A 14231-nucleotide genomic window follows, 5' to 3' on the forward strand; every position below is an offset into this window, starting at 1 on the left:
CTCCTTCTCTGTAATATGTACATATTCTTTCATGGATGTGGGCATCACTGGCAAGGCCAACGTTTGTTGTCCACCCCTAATTGCCCTAGAAGTGAATGGCTCACTATTCCAGACCATTCCAAAAGGCAATTAGAAGTCAACCATGTTGCTGTGGGTCTGGAGTCACATGTGGGCTAGACAGGGTAAGGACAACAGATTACCTTCTCTCAAGGACAGATGAGTTTTTTTTACAACAATTGATGATAATTGGACACTGTTACTGAAACTAGCTTCCAATTACAGACTTTATTAATTTAAATTCCACCAGCTGCCATTCTAGGATTTGAACCCCTGTCCCCATAGCAATAACCGGGCCTTTGGATGACTACTCCAGTGACATTACCACTACACATCATTGTCTTCCCCTAATGGCTATGCTCCACTTATTTCTGTACCAAAATGTGCTGGTATTAATTAGAGTAAATATTTATTCTAATCGTCTCTCCGCCAATTTCCTTTTGTTCCCAAATTGTTGAAGAGTCACAAGTTTAATACCCACTCTCGATCACTTCTACATCTCTTCAGTCAATAGTCAACAACTGTAGATAAGCAACGACCAGTTGTGTTCTTACTGATGTACACATGAATTATTATGCTTGAAAAGGAAGAAATAAGGCTATTAAAGTTGCTAACTAATGCCAAATTGAGAAGAACTTTGTGTTCTGTCTGTACTCACTAGAAATTAGAAAGGGATCACACAATCTCACTTGACTATTATATCCTTGTCTGGGCTAAATTGGAACACAAGTACCAGAGGTGAAAGCAAATGTTTTATTCACTAAGCCACCTATTCCCCCCCAGTAAATTCACAGGATGAATAATTCAACTATGCAGCAACTTTCATCTAATCAATTTATACTCATTGTTTCAACTGCTAGTTTAACAGCTACTCCAACAAATTAATTTCTTCAAAGCATAAAGAAACTCACCATTGTTTACAGGGGTTCAAGAAAAAAAAGTTTAAAAAAAAAAAAATTACTATGCTTTCACACAGGGTGAGCTCCATATGTCAATACACTTGGAAAAGTCACCATGTGAAAGATAACCACATTTCCTTGGTAAGAGTGAGGAGGAGAAAATGTCCATCATCCTGAGGTGTTCGAGCAGCTAGTTGAGTCAATCTATTGGCAAAGACCCGAGAGCTTGTTTGCTGTTGGTCCACTCACTGGAAACTGGTGCATATCATAGGGAGATGAAATAAAAAGGGAATGGGAAAACATGCAAGACCAGGAAAAACTCTAAACAAATGCTTACATCATGATTCTAATTAATAGTGGGGGAAAAATCTTCTCTGTACCTCATCCTGAGGAATGTAAGCTTCACTAAAAAAATCACTTACCTTCAGTTAATACCAGTTTCAGTAGATTATTCAGTTCCTGCTCTCCAAGATACAGTGTATGAAGACCCGAGCTGCAGGTAAAGAAAGTGTATATTAAGCATTAGCTATGGCTCTACAGAAGCACTCTTCCTTGTAAGTCAGGTCTTGGTTCAAATCTTTGGGCACAAAGTCAAAGCCAACACTCCAGAGCAGTACTGAGTCTTGCACTGTCAGAGGTGTGTCATTTGGATCAGACATTAAACTGAAACTTCTGCTCTCTCAGGCAGCACAGTTCTTTGGTGCCCTGATCAATACATATCCGTTCACATTTGTAAAACCAATTACCTGGGTATGATGCATTGCTTTTGTGGGACTTGGCTTTGCACAAGTTTGGCTGCTGTTTCATACATCACAACAGTGACAATACTTCAAAAGTTCTTGACTGGCTGTAAAGTACTTTGGGATATCCCGAGGTCATAAGAAGTTCCAGTCTTCCTTTTCAGGACTATGATGCAACATTTTTTTGTGAAAAGATAACTTGCTGTTTAAATCAATGTTAATAAACACACTTACATCTATCCATCTGTTCCCTGTGTTTCTTTTTATGAGTGACAAGGTGGCTAAATTAAAATTCTTTAAATCAGGAGTGCTGCCCCATCTAATGATCAGTGCCATGGAGCTGTGATAGACATAGGTTTCCCCGTAGTGAGCGAAGAGGCAGAGATTATCCCCGTAGTGAGTGAAGAGGCAGAGATTATCCAGCAAAGTAAGTGGGATGGGAGGAAGGAGGAACTTATGCTGGACAGTTTTCAAATTCTAACAGGCAATCATAAAGGTCATTCTGAAGGCTTGGAAACAAATGGCTTTAGGGTATCCAGCTAAACAGATAAGAGGAAAATATACCCAAGGGGGAAAATATGCAGAAGATGCTCCATTAAAAAAAACGTTTATAAATAAACACTAAAAAGCATGTGCGATTAAATATTTAAATTGGATTGACTCAGAGAAGGTAATTATGTTGAAAGCAACACAGCCACTACATTATCTTTTCCTTCCAATTCTCAGTATGAAAGTCATGGCTTAAGCAAAGAAGTTTCTGATCTTTGTTGCTTTGCCTCCAAAATTCATTACTAAACTAGGACCACAACAATGGTTACAAAAGCCCAACCTCACTTTGAGCAACATGTTCAATTCTGGCCCTTCCAGAAAGAATTTTATGATTCTGAAGATAATACAGAAAGGTAAAAATAAGTAATTGCCAGACAATTGAGCTATGAGGACAGCTTTAATAGATTGAATTTGTACTTTAAGATGTAGAGGGGATCGGATCCAGGTAGTTATGCTTATTAAAGGCATTTACAGATTGCATGTAAATAGTACATTTGACATGATGGTGTCAAGATACAAGGAATTGCCATGCAAATTGAAGAAGCAAATTGAAGGGCGGCACGGTAGCACAGTGGTTAGCACTGCTGCTTCACAGCTCCAGGGACCTGGGTTCGATTGCCGGCTTGGGTCACTGTCTGTGTGGAGTTTGCACATTCTCCTCGTGTCTGCGTGGGTTTCCTCCGGGTGCTCCGGTTTCCTCCCACAGTCCAAAGATGTGTGGGTTAGGTTGATTGGCCATGTTTAAAAAATTGCCCTTGGTGTCCTGAGATGCGTAGGTTAGAGGGATTAGTGGGTAAATATGTAGGGATATGGGGGTAGGGCCTGGGTGGGATTGTGGTCGGTGCAGACTCGATGGGCCGAATGGCCTCTTTCTGTACTGTAGGGTTTCTATGATTTCTATGATTTCTATGAAGCAAAGGAAACAATGATTGCCTGGAACTTTTCTCTATCCATGAGGTTGACTGACCTGGGAAATAGCACTCAGGAGGTGGTCACGAAGACTTAGTGCTGTAAGAATTCGTCAGATGGATTGCTGGAAAATTAAGTAATCATGGCACATCAAGTAATGTAAATAATTTTTGGGTGATATCTCATGAGTATCTTAGGGCCTCTTAGGTGTTGCCTGACCTTAAATGACAGGTTGGAGAGGAAATTTTGCCAGAGAACACATGAACTGGCTACATGTCTCTAGTCTGTTGTTTCTGCTAGCAGATGGGTAGAAATAACAGCATGCTGTGCAGCAATGAAATTAGCCAAAAGACAGATGCGGGAAGTACTGGTCTGCAGGCATTTGTTTTTCTAAATACCCAAAATCAACATTCTCTAATTTTACAGAGGCTCATTTCAAGCAAATTTCCACAGCATTCATAGTGCGATATGCAGCTTTGATCAATTTAATTTAATGAGATACTGTCATCAGAGCAGACAAAATATGCAGAAGATGTACTTGTCATAGATTTATGCCACAATCCTCAATGACTAAAATCATCATAGAATCTTATAGTGCAGGAGGCGGCCATTCGGCCCATTGTGTCTGCACCGATCACAATTCCACCCAGGACCTATCCCCATAACCACATGCATTTACCCTAGCCAGTCCCCCTGAGACTAAGGGGCATGGCCAATCCACTTAACCAGCACATCTTTGGACTGTGGGAGGAAACCGAAGCACCCGGAGGAAACCCACGCAGACACGGGGAGAATGTGCAAACTCCAGACAGACAATGACCCAAGCTGGGAATCGAACCAGGTCCCTGGCACTGAGGCAGTAGTGCTAACCACAGACCAGACCAGACTTCCAAACAAATGAGACGTTCTTCAAGTTCTTAATAATTCCACATTGCTCAATTGGTTAAGAAACATACACAGAAAGCTACAGCGTCAAGGGGAGGTGGTGGCGCAGGGGTAGAGTCACTGGACTAGTAATCCAAAGACCCAGAATAATGCTCTGGGGGCCTGGGTTTTGTAATTAAGATCACTATTGGTTGCCATAAAAACCCATCTGGTCTTTTAGGGAAAGAAATCTGTTGTTCTTACCTGGTCTGACCCACACGACCCCTGGCCCAAAGCAAAATGATTGACTCTTAAAACGCTCTCTAAGATGGCCTAGCAAGCCATTCCGTTGTATCAAACTGGACAGAGCATTCGGCATTCACTTATGCACTCAAAATGACATCAAACTCAGCCCTGTCTACTCTGCAAAGTTCTCCTTCCTAACAGCTGTGGACATATCCCAAAATTGGGTGTTGTCTCGCAAACAGTAGCTTGATATAGTCATACTCATGGAATCATAACTTACATATAGTCCCAGATACCACCATCACCATTCCAGCAGAGGTGATGGGAGGAAGTTGCCAGGGAGTGCTCAACACCAACTCTGGACCTCAAAGTCTCATGGCATCAGGGCAAATATGGGCAAGGAAACCTTCTGATTATCACAGACCGTCCCTCTTCAGCTGATGAATCAGTACTCCTCCATGTTGAACACCGCTTGGAGGAAGCATTGAGGGTGGCAAGGGTGCAAAAGTTACTCTGGTTTGGGGACTTGAATGTCCAGCATCAAGAGTGGTTCAGTAGTACCACCATAGAACAAGCTGGCCTGGTCCTAAAGGCGCTGTGGGCCATCAGCCACAGCAGAATTGTACTCAATCACAATCTGTAACATCATGTCCTGGCATATCCCCCACTCTCCCATCATGCCAGGGAATGAACTCTGAAGTGTGCAGGAGGGTATGCGGGAGCAACACCAGGCAGACCTAAAAATGAGTGTCAACCTGGTGACGCTACAACACAGGACTAGAGTGCCAAACAGCAAAAACAGCAAGTAATACACAGAAATAACAGATCAGATCTAAGCTCTGCACTCCTCCCACATACAGCCATGAATGCTGGTGGTCAATTCAACAACTACCGACCACATTACAGTCTTGGTTCAAACATGAACAAAAGAGCTGGCCTCCAGAGGGGAGGTGAATGTCACTGCCCTTGACATCAAAGCAGCATTTGGCTAAGTATGGCATCAAAGAGCCCTAGCAAAACTGGAGTCAATGGAAATCGGGGAAACCCTCTGCTGGTTGGAGTCACCTGGCACAAAGGAAGATGGTTATGGTGGCTGGAGGTCACAGCTCTAGGGCATCACTGCAGGAGTTCCTCAGGGTAGTGTCCTAGGCATAACCATCTTCAGCTGCTTCATCAATAACCTTCCTTCCACCAAGGTCTAGGAGGAATGTTCGTTGATGACTGCACAATGTTCAGCAGCATTCATGACTCCTCAGGTATTGAGGCTGTCCATGTCTAAATGCAGCAAGACCTGGACAATATCTAGGTTTAGACTAACAAGTGGCAAGCAACATTCCTGCAACATAAGTGCCAGGCAATTACCATCTGCAATAAAAGAGAATCTAACCGTTACCCTTGACATTCAATGGCATTACCATGCTGAATCCCCACTATCATTGACCAGAAACGGATTGGACTAGCCATATAAATACTGTGGCTACTAGAGCTGGTGCAAAACCTAGGAATCCTGCTGACTTCCCAAAGGTTCAAGTCAGCAGTGTGATGGAATATTCTCCATTTGCCTGAATGAGTGCAACTCCAACAACACTAAAGCTCCTCAACATCATCCTGAACAAAACAATCCGCTTAATTGTTCTTCCACAAACATTCAATCCCTCCACCAAAATACAGTGGCAGCAGTGTGTACCAAAATGACTTACCAAGGTGGCACCTCCCAAACCCATGGCCACTACCATCTAGAAGGACAGGGCAGCAGCTACCTGGGAACACTCACCATTCTGACTTGGAAATATATCACCATTCCTTCACTGTCGCAGGGTCAAAATCCTGGAATCTCCTAACAGCTCAGGGACTGCAGTGGTTCAAGAAAGCAACTCACCAACACCTTCTCAGGGGCAACTAGGGATGAACAATAAATGCTGGCCTAGACAGTGATGCCCACATCTCATAAATGAATTTTAAAACTTTGGTTCCAAGTTTGAACTCTACACAGGCATTACAATTAACCACAGCATCCAAGGGAATTGAATGAAAAACTGACTGGGATTCTCCCTCCAGATAGCTGTCCAGTGACCTTGCCAGGCAGTGTGCACACAATATTGAGGGACATAATTGGATTTAATCGTGTTGTTATTAAAACAAACACTGATTTCAATACCTCATTGTGACTTTATTCATCAAATCTGTTTGTCCTTTAGGTCAGCCTACCTGCCTCTCCAATAACTGATGCAACAGAAATCTAATGCAAACTATAATTTTTAAATTACCATGCTCCAATGGTAATAAGATCATGAAAGATAGGAATTTGAAGGAGCATAAAAGACCATCTGATTGTTACAGGAACTATCCTAACCAACCACGACTCTCATAGCTCTCTGTTAAATTTTTTGTGTAGGAACAAATCTCTCACATTAACATTGTTTTGCAGAAGATGGCACTTAAAAAAAATTAAGGGCATGCAGCAAACAATTGCCGCCTCAAGTTTTCAGACAGCCTTCGAACGATGTTAATTTTTGGCTTCCTGCCAAGTAAATTAATGGCATCTATGGTACAGTCTTGGAGGCAAATGTCAAAGGTATAATAAAACTTCCCTAATAAATAAATTGGAGCTGGAAAGGTCAAGTACAGGAGCACTTAGCATGACCTCTACTGTCTTGAAGGGCAAGGGCAGCAGGCATATGGGAGCACCACCAACCACCACCTCCATAATCCCCACTAAATCACACCAATTTTGACTTTTGTTATCATTCCTTTATCATGTCTGGATTAAAATCCTGGAACTCCCTACCACACATTGATTGGAGTGGTTCAAGAAAGGGGCTCATCACCGCTTCTCGAGGACAATTAGAGGTGGGTGATAAAATGTTAGCCTCGGCAGTAACACCCACATTTCATGAAGAACGAACAAACAAAAACACTTGCTGGTTGAATCAGATTTTTCTTCACTGGGTCAGCAACAAAACACAAGAAAGCCTTTCAGTCATGTAATTATACAGGAAATCAATTTATTGGTTTATGGCAAAGAATCAGGGAACTTATTTAGAGGTGGAGTTGCCTGCTTCTCCTCAACCACCCTTTTTTTGTTCCTTCTCCCTTAAAATCCCAGACTCTAATATTCAGTATTTGCTTTGAGTACTAACAACTCTTTATTACCTCATTTCAGGGACAAACTTTTAGATTAATTGAGGGAGAATTATCGCTCCCGCTTTCAGGAGCAGAAACTCCCAGGAGAGGCCCAAAACCTGATTTATGCCAGTGGGATTTCCTGTTGCAATTGTGCCTGCCTGAAGGTTACACCTGGTCACTGCTCAGCTCAGGCAGCGATGCGGGGAGGGTGGGGTCTATTCTTAATATTTCGTATCAGGGCAGGCTCGCTCCACCAGCATTGTGACAGGACCCCAACCCTTCACTTTCGTTTTTACAGCTATCAGCCGAAGGATATGGTTGAGAAAGTCGCTGTTGGGGCCAATGGTTTCCACACCATTCCCCCTGCCTGCTGTGCTGAAAAATGGGAAAATTCCATCCATTATATCATGAACACCAGTAGTTCTCTGGCTTCACACCCATGAGATGTGTGTCCTGGGTATGCTGCTCTCCACAGTGCCTCACTCAAGTAATTACCATTCATGTGAGCTTAGATAGTGAACATGAATGAACTAGGCAGCACAGCTGTGTACAATCTTTTCCCTAATGTTACAAACCAGCCATTGGGAACGGAAGCATGAGACTTCTTTCCCTTTAACAGAGGGGCTAATGCCAATTTTTAATCTTTCCATTGGTAATTCCACCTGAAAACAGCATACCCTTTAAAATTAATTTATATTCTAAGGCGCAAGTTTCCACTTTAGCCTCCCAGAGCCCTCACCAAGCAAAATAATTCACAATTGAAATTGGATGTGACTCCTTGGCTGACGTGACAGAAAGCAAGAGTACCCTACCCAAATAGCCATTCTTCCCACTCACCAAAATTATTTTTTTGGGCCTACAAGCACAAACTCCCTTTACTACAAGATTCAAGAGCTGCACAATACTCAAGTTAATTAATTACCTTCCCAATCACAGATTTTCTCAAATTAAATTAAGCTCCCAGCAATGAACATCTAAAAATTGTCACTGAATCAGATTTTAACACTGAAGTGAGTAATTTTAAAATATCAGTAGATGCCTTGCTGAATTATTTACTTACCTAATAGCCAAACACACCTCCCTCTGAATCTCTTTGCCAATTTCATCAACAGGAGTCTTTAAAAGTTGCCAGAGCAGTAGTTCAGACCGACGCACAATCTCACGGTTTCGCTCTGTTTGCGGGTTGAAGAAAAATTTGAATATTACCTACAAACAAAAAATTGGAGTACCATTATAAATCAGACTAGCCCAGGTGTTATTTCATTTTTATACCATATTCTAAAAGCCCTTATAAATTTTAAGGCAAAAAAAGTATTGCAATCTCCTTCAGTGTGCTCTCTCGACAAAATTAATGTCATGCTGAAAAAAATGGAACATTTTAGATATGTCTGCAAATGCTTCCTATTATCTCTTCCTACTTTAAAATTCCTATGTTTGCATCTTTAATAGAACCACTTACATTTTTTGCTGTAATTACACTCATCTGGCAGCGAAGACACGACATTGCCACCACTTTCTATTTCCTTTGATGTAGGGACAAGGGTAAGCATTTCAGCCCCTCAAACCCATTCTGCCATTCAATTCCATCATAGCTGATTTGGATCTCAACTCCATTTACCCAACTTTGCTCCATATCCCTCGGCAGCCTTACCCAAAAAAATCTACTGTTCTAAATCAAGATTCCAGTATAATGTTCAAAGCAATGGGTCTAATTTTCTTCGACAAATAACTAAAAAGGTTTTTGTTTGTTTAACTTTTTAACAAAGCAAAATGTCTTGAATCACTTCTGAGTTGGATGAATTAAAGTTGATTGGGAGCAGAAGGAAACTTCGTGAAGGCAAGATGTAGAGTGCAGAAAATGCAGCAAGGTAGAGCTCAGTGAAGTAGGAAAGGACAGAACTTGGACTGAAGGGGCTCATTTGAGGAAGGGGGCGAGTAACCAGGAAGGGGCAGGACAAGGATTGGAGGGGTAGAAGTACGGCATAGCATGTTTATGTGGAGGATTTCTTCATAAATGTGGATTGAGGACATAATTTACAACTTGAAAAATGGAAAGTGAATCACATTTGCAGACTCTCCTTTAATTATCACAGCCCGAACACCAATTCATCCTAAACCTACTTATACAAAGAACAATACAGCACAGGAACAGGCCCTTCGGCCCTCCAAGCCTGCGCCGCTCCCTGGTCCAAACTAGACCATTCTTTTGTATCCCTCCATTCCCACTCCGTTCATATGGCTGTCTAGATAAGAAATGCTCAATCCCCATTGTGCAAAATCACAGAAGTCTGAACAGTAATATATTCTTTTAAAAAGAATCTGTCCTCAACTTCAGTTCACAAAACCTTGCTTCCTTTGGTCAAAAAGTTTCATTGATGGGATGTTATGCCAAAATAATTGAATTTCTCTTGAGAATCATTTTGAATGCAAGAGCAGTTTAGTATTTTGGATTCAGGTAGGAACTGTTGAATTGAGGCTATTGAAACTTTTTTGTATATTAGTTAATACAGAGCGGGTGCAGATAAAATAATGATGTCAATCTCATGACACTTAGTCACATAGTTCCTGCGAGCACTGCCAGAAATTTAACCAATTTAATCGTCAGCAGATCTCCAAGTCTAACAGATACCTCAGTTACCAATTGAAGTGATTTAAGTCTAATTTAAACTGCTGCATAAAGTGGGCAGTGCTGTGCCTAGATTAAAGTTGGGTGCCATTTCTTCACTTCTTTCTGCAGCCTTGTACAGATTAGCATTCCAAGTGCAACACTTGAAAGATAAATCTTTAACTAAGGCTGCACAGTCCCAAGTCAGCATTTTGCACCAAAACAAAGTCTGTAGAAACAAGGTCAAAGTGTAAATGCACTGGTACACTGTACCTGAAAAACAATAAGAATACAGCGTATAATGCACGTGTCCTTGCTTGCCATGGCCTTCTCCATGATGTCACAGATACTGCTAAGGTGTTGCGCTTCAATGGGGTGTTGCTTTCCCAGGAAGTTTGAGATCGGTAAATTAGCACTGGCAGTTAACAAATTAAGCTGATGAATGCACATTGCCCCCACATGATGCAAGAGTTGGTTAATGACATCACTGGTTGACACAGATCCATCTAAAACATAAGAACACAGTCAATAAGAATTTTAAAAAGCAATAACCTCTGGTCACAGACAATGCATAAATATATAAGTAAGTTTGCTATAAATAATTTAAGGACATTACCACCAGTTTGAGTGATTAAAAATCCAACATAAAAGGTATTTTGATATTTGGTGGCTCTACGGAAATACAGTGTATTGTTATGCACAACAAACAAGTCTAAATGCACTTTGCATGCTACAAATCAAAAATTGTTTCTTTTCAAGCAGTTTTGGAAGTGCTCCACATGTAACATTGCATGTATACACGTGTATCTATCTCAAAGAAGCGATATTGATAGATTTAGACAATCTCAAGGAAAACACAAAGATCAGGTGAAACTGAAGAGACTCAATTCTGAACTTAAAGATAAAATTGCAGCTTTGAAATCACTTCAGAAGTCCTGGTTTTCAGTTTTCATGCACTTGCAGCATTATTTCACTCTCCAGTTGGTGCGTAGTTATCTGATCACAGATAGAACTTGGGTCAGAAGTTGAATTGATTTTAGCACTCCTGAACTTGTGGGTTGCCAGGAGGAATAAGGTGAGACCTACCATCTACTATCATTATCCTTACTAAAAAGAGTATGTGAATGCTGAGCTCTAAATTCAAATGTCTGTTGGCACACTCTGTTAGCTAGCACATGAAAAATAGTTATCTGAACGAGCGACTATGATTTTGCCAGAGCACTATGGAATTATACAGAGTATGATTCAGTACCTTTCAGAAAAGGAAGGTCAACAGATTAGAGGGAGAGAAGAAAGTCAATAGCACCAACAAAATAAAAACACGCGATGGCATCAATCAATATTAAATCAGCAGTGCAAATTAATATACAAGCCAAACAGCACTAACCTTTTGGTTCAGGGATGATGTGGCTAACACCCAGTCTTTGACAGACATGATGGAAGGCCTGGTTACCAGGATTACACCACTGATCCATGTAGTCACTAGAACATGTCCAAATCATATTGTTCACAGCATCATAGCACGCTCCTAATGCAGAAAATAAATCATTAAGGTGCAAGTTACTGAGGTGGAATATAAACCTACATTGGAGATTTTTAAAAGGTAAACTGGTATAATATAAAGCAACAAAGAACTAGGCACTGTGCAATTACACTCAAGTCTGCCACAATAAGTCTTGCCAACATTTTCTGTTACCCTCCAACAAAGGGGGCTCAGCCTGTTTTCTCCCACTTCCATGATCCAAATCTCTGTTTCCAAGGAGGTCAGATTTCAGACCTCTGCCAATACTCCTGTGGTTAATAGTTGGCTACACGAAACAGCAAATCTGGTGACATCCACATCAGAATCTTCCTTTCCTGCAGTAGAGATGTGCAAAGATTGAATCTGGGCCCTTGGCGCTATGAGGCAGCAGTGCAAACCACTGCGCCACCATGCCACCCTATTTCCATGTTTTCACTGCCTTGTAATCAGAAAGTACAGATTTAAGATTGGCAAAAGAACCAAGGAAAGGGTAAGATTTTTTTTTAATGTAGAAATTTATTATTTGGAATGCTCCACCTGAAAGCAGATGGAAGCAGAGTGAGAGTAACTTTCAAAATGTACTTCACTCAATTTAATTTTACTCAACAAACATTAAGCAAGGTTATAGTGGAATGTTGATGTTGAACAAAATCCAACTGAAACTGCCAATTCATACTGTCAGCTAAGTTTGTTTGCCCCAGGCAAGAAAAAAACTACTGCAACTTGGTACACCATTCAAATAGAACCTCTGTGGCCAACTCCGTTAACTTATGTTGGGACAGAAATCAGCAAACTGCCCAAGTTTCCTAACATGAAACTTAGAAAAGATGAAGTACCACTCCCACGTGTAGCCATTATTACTGCTATAGAGAAGGGATAGTGGGAGTAATGTCACAATGGCACTGCTCAGTGAAAGAGGATAACACCTTTTGTTTATTACAAAGACAGACTTACATTTATAGCTGCTTTTATATATTATATTTATATTCTTCTACTTTGGAACAATATAGCCATCCTGGCTTTTATGTTTAGTCTAGCAACAGAAAACAGTGAACATTGTAAATGGTGGAAAGAATCTGATAAATGTTGGTTCGCAGAATCTAGATTTCAAATCTTTCAGCAACCTCTGAAGTGCTTGATTGTGTTCAACATTTTCAAAGCAGTTAACATACAAGTTACTTTACAGTAATAGTCAAACAGGTTTACAACCTACTTTTAACATAAAAAGATTTACAATATTGCTTCAATCAATTTACATGCAATATATTGTCCTTACCCAGTCCTGGAACCAGAGCACCCCGCCCGAGGGAGCTACCAGCTGCATCGATCAGGTCAGCTCGGCTGCTAAATTGGCCATCTGAGACATTAAACACCAGGCTAGACGACAGGACTGAACAGAAAGACACAGCAAATTATAGTGAGAGCAAAAAGCTACCAACATTTATTACTCATTGCTTCATTGTCTTCCTTGGAAGGTCTACTGAAATCTTTAAAATATCTAATGTACAACTATAAATCCTCACATTACATTTTATTGAAATGTCATTGACTAGATTGCAACAAATACAACATCAGCATTTGACCACACACTGTCGTCATTCTGGACAATATTCATCGTTAGTAAAGTACAATGCAAGAACTGTTAGCCTCCCGCTGGTTAAAGTTCACGCTCCACAGTTTCGTTGAAAATATTGGGAAAGACACAAAGGACATCATTCACCTCTTCAATACAAAGGCCATAATACAAGGTATAAAGAACACCTCCCTAAATTCAGTTTACTTAATAATTTATTCTCGTTAATAAATTTTACCTCTCCCTGGAACACATTCCTTTCTCTGGACTACAGCTTTATGGTCAGCTTGAGATTGTACAAAAGTGCACCTCAAGATTCAATCAATCCATTTCCCTTCTTTTATTTTCCATAACAAAGTACCTCCATCTCGGCTCAATGCTTTTTCCTTGCATGGTCAAATTCAGATTTTCCAACCACTAACCTCCAACATTCAATTATTTTGCAGTGTCCTGCTGTTGCTTTCTGGACCCTGGTTTTGTCTGAGATTAATGTTGTAAATCTCTGGACATACATTACTGCTAAAATATTCAAACAATTTTCATTTCGTATATGTACAGGTAAGCAATAGAAAGCTACTGTTGTAACACATTAAACAATGGCAGTTGATGTCCAAATATGCACAATAATCCCATTATTTCAACTTACTTCATTAAGCATTATGCCAGAAATACTTTCGCTTCTTACATACATCATTTTTGATATGCGTACTCAATGTAAACTATTAATGCACTGGCGCAAAAACAAAATACTGCACATGCTGGAAATCTGAAAACAGAACAAAAAATCCTGGCAACACTAGTCAGGCAGCATCTGCAAAGGGAGAAATAGAGTGATGTTTCAGGTCGATGTCTTTTCAACAGAACTTGAAAAAATCACCATGCCAGTTCAACACACCACCCTTCTCTCCTGCCCACAGATCTGACCTTGGCCTTTTGCAATGTTCTAGCGAACCCCAACGCAAACTGGCGGAACAGCACCTCATCTTCCGATTAGACATTTTACAGCCTTCTGGACTGACCGAGTTCATCCACTTCAGAGCATGAACTCTCCCCTCCACCCCATTTCTATTTATTTTATTTCATTTCATCTCATTCTCTTTTTTCAATCGCTTTCCTTTTTCTCTGCTCCCGCCCATCTTCA

The 14231-nt window shown here is 40.7% G+C and overlaps 1 protein-coding gene across 6 annotated transcripts in view; it reads right to left on the bottom strand.

The window, feature by feature from the left end:
• hectd4 (HECT domain E3 ubiquitin protein ligase 4) overlaps window positions 1-14231 on the bottom strand; it is a 270502-nt gene that overhangs the window by 142300 nt on the left and 113971 nt on the right. For all 6 annotated transcript variants that reach the window (XM_078227339.1, XM_078227343.1, XM_078227340.1 and 3 more), the window contains exons 10-14: window positions 12794-12907; window positions 11383-11523; window positions 10269-10501; window positions 8451-8596; window positions 1379-1449 (exon numbers count right to left, since the gene is read on the bottom strand). In XM_078227339.1, coding sequence (XP_078083465.1) covers window positions 1379-1449; window positions 8451-8596; window positions 10269-10501; window positions 11383-11523; window positions 12794-12907 — 705 coding nt within the window. The remainder of the gene's footprint in view (window positions 1-1378; window positions 1450-8450; window positions 8597-10268; window positions 10502-11382; window positions 11524-12793; window positions 12908-14231) is intronic.

The sequence above is a fragment of the Mustelus asterias genome, chromosome 13 (assembly GCF_964213995.1).
Source record: "Mustelus asterias chromosome 13, sMusAst1.hap1.1, whole genome shotgun sequence".
Taxonomy (NCBI): Eukaryota; Metazoa; Chordata; class Chondrichthyes; order Carcharhiniformes; family Triakidae; genus Mustelus; species Mustelus asterias.